General features: G+C 38.1%; 1 protein-coding gene across 4 annotated transcripts in view; it reads right to left on the minus strand.

Moving 5' to 3' along the window:
- Nucleotides 1-4,422, minus strand: part of LOC107689786 (exonuclease 1-like) — an 8,077-nt gene extending 3,655 nt beyond the window's left edge. The window contains exons 1-8 of one of the 4 annotated variants that reach the window (XM_016487934.1): nt 4,352-4,422; nt 3,747-3,976; nt 3,502-3,621; nt 3,296-3,419; nt 2,954-3,091; nt 1,718-1,930; nt 1,167-1,354; nt 893-995 (exon numbers count right to left, since the gene is read on the minus strand). In XM_016487934.1, coding sequence (XP_016343420.1) covers nt 893-995; nt 1,167-1,354; nt 1,718-1,930; nt 2,954-3,091; nt 3,296-3,419; nt 3,502-3,621; nt 3,747-3,907 — 1,047 coding nt within the window. In that variant the 5' untranslated portion in view covers nt 3,908-3,976; nt 4,352-4,422. Of the gene's footprint in view, nt 1-892; nt 996-1,166; nt 1,355-1,717; nt 1,931-2,953; nt 3,092-3,295; nt 3,420-3,501; nt 3,622-3,746; nt 3,977-4,077; nt 4,247-4,351 lie in introns of those variants that run through there. The other 3 variants (XM_016487935.1, XM_016487933.1, XM_016487936.1) reach the window with 3 other exon arrangements.
- Nucleotides 4,423-7,709: the final 3,287 nt, after the last annotated feature.

Genomic DNA, 7,709 nt, shown 5'->3' on the forward strand with positions numbered 1-7,709 from the left:
TGCTCAATGTGAAAGCCCGCAGGTGATGGAGATTTACCGCTGATTACAGAACCGGCTTTCTGACAAGATGCACATTAAATATCGCATGCGATTTATCGTGCAGCCCTAATTAAAAGTATTAAAAATCACTTTCTGTAATTCATAGTTCTGAAATAAAACAAAATATAAATATTTACTAAAAACTTAAAGGGGATGTCTAATGCTATTTCATGCATTCTGACTTATTTACACTGCTAAAGAGTTGGATTCTCATACTAAATATGACCAAAGTTTCAAAAAACGAGTTGGGCGTATGACGGAGTATTTCTGTGCCAAAAACACACTTTCCGGGTTCGTATACGTTTCTGAAAGTTTTTTTCGAGTATGGGCCTGTATGGATTAAATATCGCATGCGATTTATCGTGCAGCCCTAATTAAAAGTATTAAAAATCACTTTCTGTAATTCATAGTTCTGAAATAAAACAAAATATAAATATTTACTAAAAACTTAAAGGGGATGTCTAATGCTATTTCATGCATTCTGACTTATTTACACTGCTAAAGAGTTGGATTCTTATGCTAAACATGACCAAAGTCTCAAAAAACGAGTTAGATGTATGACGGAGTATTTATGTGCCAAAGACACTCCTTCAGGGTTTGTATAAGTTTCGGAAAGTTTGTATGACGTCATAAAGGGCGGGATTCCTTATATGGGCACTTCTCCGGGAAGAGCACACACCAACCAGAGCGAGAGCAAGAGCACGCCCATCAACGTGCTTCATTCGGGTTATGGAATTCGTCGGCAGCGCAACACAGGGCTTGCTCGAGAAGGACCCAGATCCTGGATCGAATATATATGGCTGGATCTGATTTTTAGGTTCAAGCAAATAGACATTAAGGATGACCAGTTTACCTGAGTGTAATCTGCGTCAGGGTTGAAGTCATCTATCCTTTGCATCGTGTTAATGTCCAGATTACCAAGAGCCATTTCCAGCCCTCTCTCATCTCCTACATTACTGTATTTAATCAGTTAAGTTAAATTTGCAGTCAAACAAAGCTTTGCAACACAAACATACACATTTATGAAAGGGCTCAAATTTAAAACAATTTATTGGTTAATTTTAATTAAGTTAAAATGTAAGATCAGCACTTCCTGTTTAATCAATATACAATAGTGTAAAAGATACGTTCCAGCATAGCTGAGGGAAGCAGGGTCAATGTGATCTGGGTAAGGGTTCAAAGGAACCACCTTCCTCTTCAAGGGGTCAAAGACCAGCTGATACAGAAATGTGTTGTTGGCTTTTGTGAAACCCTCAATGTACTCATCTGGCACAGTGATGTCCATCTTCAGGTACTGACCCATCTTCTTTATCACCTGTATCACATAGACTTAGTTAGTTTAGTAATGCTGAATTATGCTCTCTGGTTGCATTTGTTTTCACAATAAAAAGGATGCTCAGGTTCTCCACTAAAATATGTGTCAAAAGCACAGATAGGACAAAAATGAAATGCATTTGTGCATAAAAAAGCAAGCTGAATATGAAAAGGTTGAAATTTTAAGGTGGTTAACAGAGCATAAACACAGAGTACAGTGTGTCCCATGGGCATCTAGCGAGAGGGATGTGATTTCAGTAATATGATCAGTTGCATAAGTATGAGCAAACAGCATATTTAACTGTTTGTTGTGCCAGTTTAGCATATACTAAATTTTTCTAACCAACTTTTTATATTCTCTCACCTTCAGAATATCTGGGTTGTTTACCATCCTGAGCAGCTTGCAAGCCTTTCCCAGACCGATGCCATACAGAGATGGCAGATAATCACAGCCAGAGAGGATGCACATATAACGGAACTTCTCCTCTGTGAAGATGTTGCCGAGAGACTTGCAACGGCCCAGGTGACACTGATCAATCTCCAGTCCATTACCTTGTTTATCCATCTTTAAAATCACCTTCAAACAATGCATTACAAATTAAATTGTTTTAGTAAAGTTCAGAAGGAGCACGTTCAGATAATTAACACGTGAAGAGCACATTCAGTGATCAAATCAATTAACAAGATAAGTGGTATATATACACAGCCGGGGAGGGGGAGGACTCTGGGTTTGGGCCAAATTCCGAGCTCGGAGCCCTTCCCTCAGACAGCACGCCAAATATGCATAACCTTTATTTATTATTAAGTGTGGACTCGTGAAACTCTAAAACCTAAATTAAATGAATATGCCCACTGTCCTCCAGCATCAACCAGATTCAAGGAGTTATGATTCAAGTTTATTTATTGTTTAACCAAGTCTTTTTTTTCTTGGTTTAAGCATAAGCCTTAGGAAATATTTTTAGATGCTTAAAAAAAACTACCTTACTGTTGGTAAGGCTTTTTTAAATGCTTGTGAAGGAAGTCTCTTATGCTCACCATGGCTATTTTTATTTGATCAATGTAAAAAAACAGTAATATTTTTACAATTTAAAATAACAGCCTTCTGTTTTAATATATTATATAACTTATTCCTGTTATAGCACAGCTAAATTTTCGACAGCCATTACTCCAATTTTCAGTGTCACATGATCCTTCAGTAATCATTTTAATATGCTCATTTTTTAATATTATTATTAATTATAAATATATATATCATCAAAACTTAAAAACAAAACAAAAAATCTTACCAACCCCAAACGTCTGAATGCACATATATTTCACAGATGAATGAATGATGCATTTATATAGCGCTTTATTGTGTATTGCTGTACACCCAAAGCGCTTTACAATCGTGATGGAGTATATATATTTTCTGAAAACAAGTGTTACTATCTTAGACAATTTTAATGTATCTTGTTGTAAGGATTTTTAGATACTTTAACCGGAAAACAAGAAAAATTCAGAAAATGAGTTTTTGCAGTGCAGACTTGCATGACACCAGACGGTGGTCAATATCTGGTTCCTAGGCAAGTGTATTTTCTATTGCACACTGCACTGGTACCTTTTTGCAGCCAAATGCCAGGAGATCTGAGTCCTCTGTGATCACTGCCTGAGCGATACCGGATTTGTTCAGGAAAGCTAACTGGGCATCTGCTTCATACGGAGCAACAACACAGTCCACTCCACGCATCCGGGCGGTCTGAAAACCAGCAAATAGGTGCAAATGAAAAGGTACCAAACAGAATAAAAGGAAAATCCTGATTAATCTGTTTCCAATATTGCATAATAATAAATTACAACATCCACTGTCTACTATCACATCCTAGTATATTAACTTCAATAAATATATTTCACTGATTCCAAAACAAATATTGTTTGCAGATATCAGATACAATGGTCTCACCTTAATGACATCATGTGCCATGGATGGGGTGATATTAACACTGCGGGTAAAACATTCTCTGGCTTCTGATATCTTACCCTCCCGCAGCAGCTGTTTGCCTTTCTGCAGATTTGCCTGTCGACGCCTGGTAATGAAATATACATTAAATACTCGTAATTTTTAATTAAACGAATGAACTTTTTCTCCAATAAATATTCTGTTCTTACTCGCGCCGGGACTTCTCCACTTCTTTTTTGGATGGCAAGTTACGTCCGTCAAACACCAAGATTGGCTTAACACCAAAAGAAAGCAGCATATCCACAAACTTCATACAGTAGGACACATACCTGATGGACACACATTGAATGTGAGCATGAGAAATGCATATTTTAACTTAGAAAATGATGTTGGAAATTACTGAGCAGCTGAAATACTCATAGTATATTGCATGCAAATATTTGAAGCGACTCACTGATCTGTAGGTTCTCCTTTTGCAAGTTTCTCTGCACATGAAAATGCCCCCTTATGGAGCCAGCAGTATGTGTCCACCGCCACTGTCTGTCCCCGGTATTTCTTCACACTGATGGGCTCTGAGGCATCTTTGATAAACTGCAACAGGCCTTGAATTCCCATGTTGTCTGTCTGGAAGGACAGATGTCTACTCTGAAGATGATGGTTTATCAGAATCCAGCCTGTGTCACTCTATCAGATGAAAAAAAAAGTCCCTGATGATCAATAACAATACACGATGCACTGAAGAACATAAACACATCCTCAAAAGTCAACGGAAAACATTTCCTAACCGTCCAACCGCGAGGACGGATGTAAAAAGACAAAAACCTATATACATTAACTTTTAATACATTTAATGATTATGTCATACGTCCACTCCACAGAAGACTTCAACCGCCAAATCCCTCCAAAACCAAGCCCACTGACAATTCTCGCGAAACTTGAGAATTGAACAACTGAGATAGACTGAACAACATGAGATAGAATCAGACCGCTAAAGCTAATACCTTAATCATGTGTAAATTAAACTCATTTTATTTTAGTATTTATCAAAAAAACACTTACCGAGAGCTTTTACTTCTGCTTCAGTGTCTGACTGATGTTACAGGGGTTCAACTTTAGCGGCAAAAAACTTGACATCACTGCAGAATAACCCTATTGGTCAGCCTGACAAAGACAGCCAATCACAGCGCAGAAACATGGAAGAGGCGGGACAAGGAATTCCACAACATCGGAAATGTCTCATTTTATTTATTTATTTATTTATTTATTACTTGTAACACTTTTTTTTTCAGAACGGTCACGGGGTGGTGCTGTCTCGGTGCATTGAACGTGTGTTGTCGGTGCTCGGTTCTGGCGCTGGGTGGAGCGCGCGCCTCCCCGTTCCGTTCTGCTCCAGGATTTGACGTGTCGTCTGTGTTTTTTCTGCACTTCCTGCTTCCGCCATGACTGTTTTGAGCCAGCAGTCCCGTCCGAAAGCTGATCGGTAGGAATCGTTAAACGTGGCAATGGTGTGAATGTGCGCGATCGGCGGCGGTGTGTGTGATCGTGAGTGAAGCCCGAGCTGTTATTGCTGTCAGCCATGCAGTTCTCTCCCACCAACGGAGATTTTACCTTCGTCTCCTCGACGGACGCTGAAGGTAAAGTAGTTAAAGGCCCCAAAGCATCCATACGTCTCTTCTCTGATATATGAATCTATTTTATGATGGAATTGTTTGTGTGTATGATACATACATGTGTATACATTAATATGAGAATATATTAAAGTATGTGAATGATCAAGCCTCTTAATGTATCATGACACGGGTGTTTGTAGACTCAATAGGGATGCAATAGTGAGCTGTATTTATCTAAAACAACCTCTTATCCACCAGAGCTCAGCGGCACCATAGATGCACCGGATATCACACTAAATATTGGCCCGGATTCCACCAGGGACACTTACGCCACCACCTTTCTGAGGCAGAGAGGCTACGGATGGTTGCTGGCGGGGGAGCTGCTTCATACGGAGCAACAACACAGTCCACTCCACGCACCCTGGCAGTCTGAAAACCAGAAAACAGGCATAAATGAAAAGATGCCAAACAGAAAAAAAAAGGTAAATCTTGATTAATCGGTTTCCAATATTGCATAATAATTAACTATAACATCCACTGTCTACTAAACACATCCTAGTATATTAATTTAAATAAATGTTATTTCACTGATTCCAAAACAAATATTGTTTGCAGATATCAGATACAATGGTCTCACCTTAATGACATCATGTGCCATGGATGGGGTGATATTAACACTGCGGGTAAAACATTCTCTGGCTTCTGATATCTTACCCTCCCGCAGCAGCTGTTTGCCTTTCTGCAGATTTGACTGTCGCCGCCTGTTATTGAAATATACATGAAATATTCTTATTTTTTAATTAAACGAATTAACTTTTTCTCCAGTAAATATTCTGCTGAGTTCTTACTTGCGCCGGGACTTCTCCACTTCCTGTTTGGAGGGCAAGTTACGTCCGTCAAACACCAAGATTGGCTTAACACCAAAAGAAAGCAGCATATCCACAAACTTCATACAGTAGGACACATACCTGATGGACACACATTGAATGTGAGCATGAGAAATGCATATTTTAACTTAGAAAATGATGTTGGAAATTACTGAGCAGCTGAAATACTCATAGTATATTGCATGCAAATATTTGAAGCGACTCACTGATCTGTAGGTTCTCCTTTTGCAAGTTTCTCTGCACATGAAAATGCTCCCTTATGGAGCCAGCAGTACGTGTCCACCGCCACTATCTGTCCCCCATACTTCTTCACATTGATGGGCTCCGAGGCATCTTTGATAAACTGCAACAGGCCTTGAATTCCCATGCTGTCTGTCTGGAAGGACAGATGTTTGAAGATGATGGTTTATCAGAACCCAGCCTGTGTCACTCTATCAGATGAAAACAAACGTCCCTGATGATCGTCAATGAGAAAACACGATCCACTGTAGAACATAAACACATCCGCAAAAATCAACAGAAAACACTTCCTAACCGTCCAACCGCGAGAACGTATGTAAAAAAGACAAACATCTATATACAATAACTTTTAATACATTTAATGTTTATTTAATCTGTTCGTAAAATACTTTAACCGCCAAATCCCTCCTAAACCAAGCACACTGACAATTCTCGCGAAACTTAAACGACGGAACACCATGAGAAAGAATCAGACCGCTTGTAGCTAATACCTTAATCATGTATAAGTTAAACTAATTTTTGTTTTAGTATTTACTAAAAAAAATAAATAAAAAAAAAACACTTACAGAAAGCTCTTACTTCAGCTTCAGTGCCTGACTCGCGTTACAGGGGTTCGACTTTAGCGGCAAAAACTTGACAACACTGCAGAATAACCCTATTGGTCAGCTTGACAAAGACAGCCAATCACAGAGCAGAAACATGGAAGAGGCGGGACAAGGAATTCCACAACCTCTTCTTCTTCTTTATGGCGGTTACGATAGGTGCATTCCCGCCACCTACTAGGCTGGAGTGTGGACCATTGATGGAATAGGAAGAATAGGAAGAATAAAAATAAATAATAATAATAATAATAAAATTATATAATAATAATAATAATAATAATAGAAAAAAAAATTTAAATTCTTCTAAATCCTGTTAAACAGATCTACTTTTTTTAAGAATGTCATTAAATCATTATATATTTTATAATGATTCAAGCCATTATTCAACAAAGTTTTAAGTGTAATATTTTCTATCCCTATTTCTTTTAATTCTTCCAACAGAAATGCTCTTTCATTATCATAAGCAGAACAACGTAATAGTGCATGCTCTACTGTTTCTGGTAATCCACACAGACTACAGTTCCCAGACTCATGCTTATTCATTTTATATAGAGAAGAATTTAAAGCAGTATGGCCAATGCGAAGTCTGGTAATAATTGTATCTTCTCTTCTACTACCAAAATTAACTCTTTCAACCCCAACTTGATTTTGAATATGATAAAGATGTCTTCCTCTCTCCTCCTTATTCCAAACTTCTTGCCATCTCATTTTTATTGCTGTTCTAATTTTAACCTTAACTTCTTCTTTGCTTAGTGATATAATAATTTCTATATGTGATCATTTCAGTGCCTGTTTTGTTAGATGATCCGCAGCCTCATTTCCATCCACTCCCACGTGTGCTGGAACCCACAGGAAACATATCTTAATTCCTATCTTATTCACTCTATACATACATAAAAGAATTTCATACAAAATGTCTTGTCTTGAAGATCTTCCACTGATAAGACTTGATAATGCAGAGAATGAATCTGAACATATCACCGCATTCATTGGCCGAGTATCCTCCATCCACCCGATAGTTAATAATATTGCTACCATCTCTGTAGTGTAAACTCCTACTTGATCAGAAACTCTTTTA

The sequence above is a fragment of the Sinocyclocheilus anshuiensis genome, unplaced genomic scaffold (assembly GCF_001515605.1).
Source record: "Sinocyclocheilus anshuiensis isolate Anshui unplaced genomic scaffold, SAMN03320099.WGS_v1.1 scaffold918, whole genome shotgun sequence".
NCBI classification, from domain to species: domain Eukaryota; kingdom Metazoa; phylum Chordata; class Actinopteri; order Cypriniformes; family Cyprinidae; genus Sinocyclocheilus; species Sinocyclocheilus anshuiensis.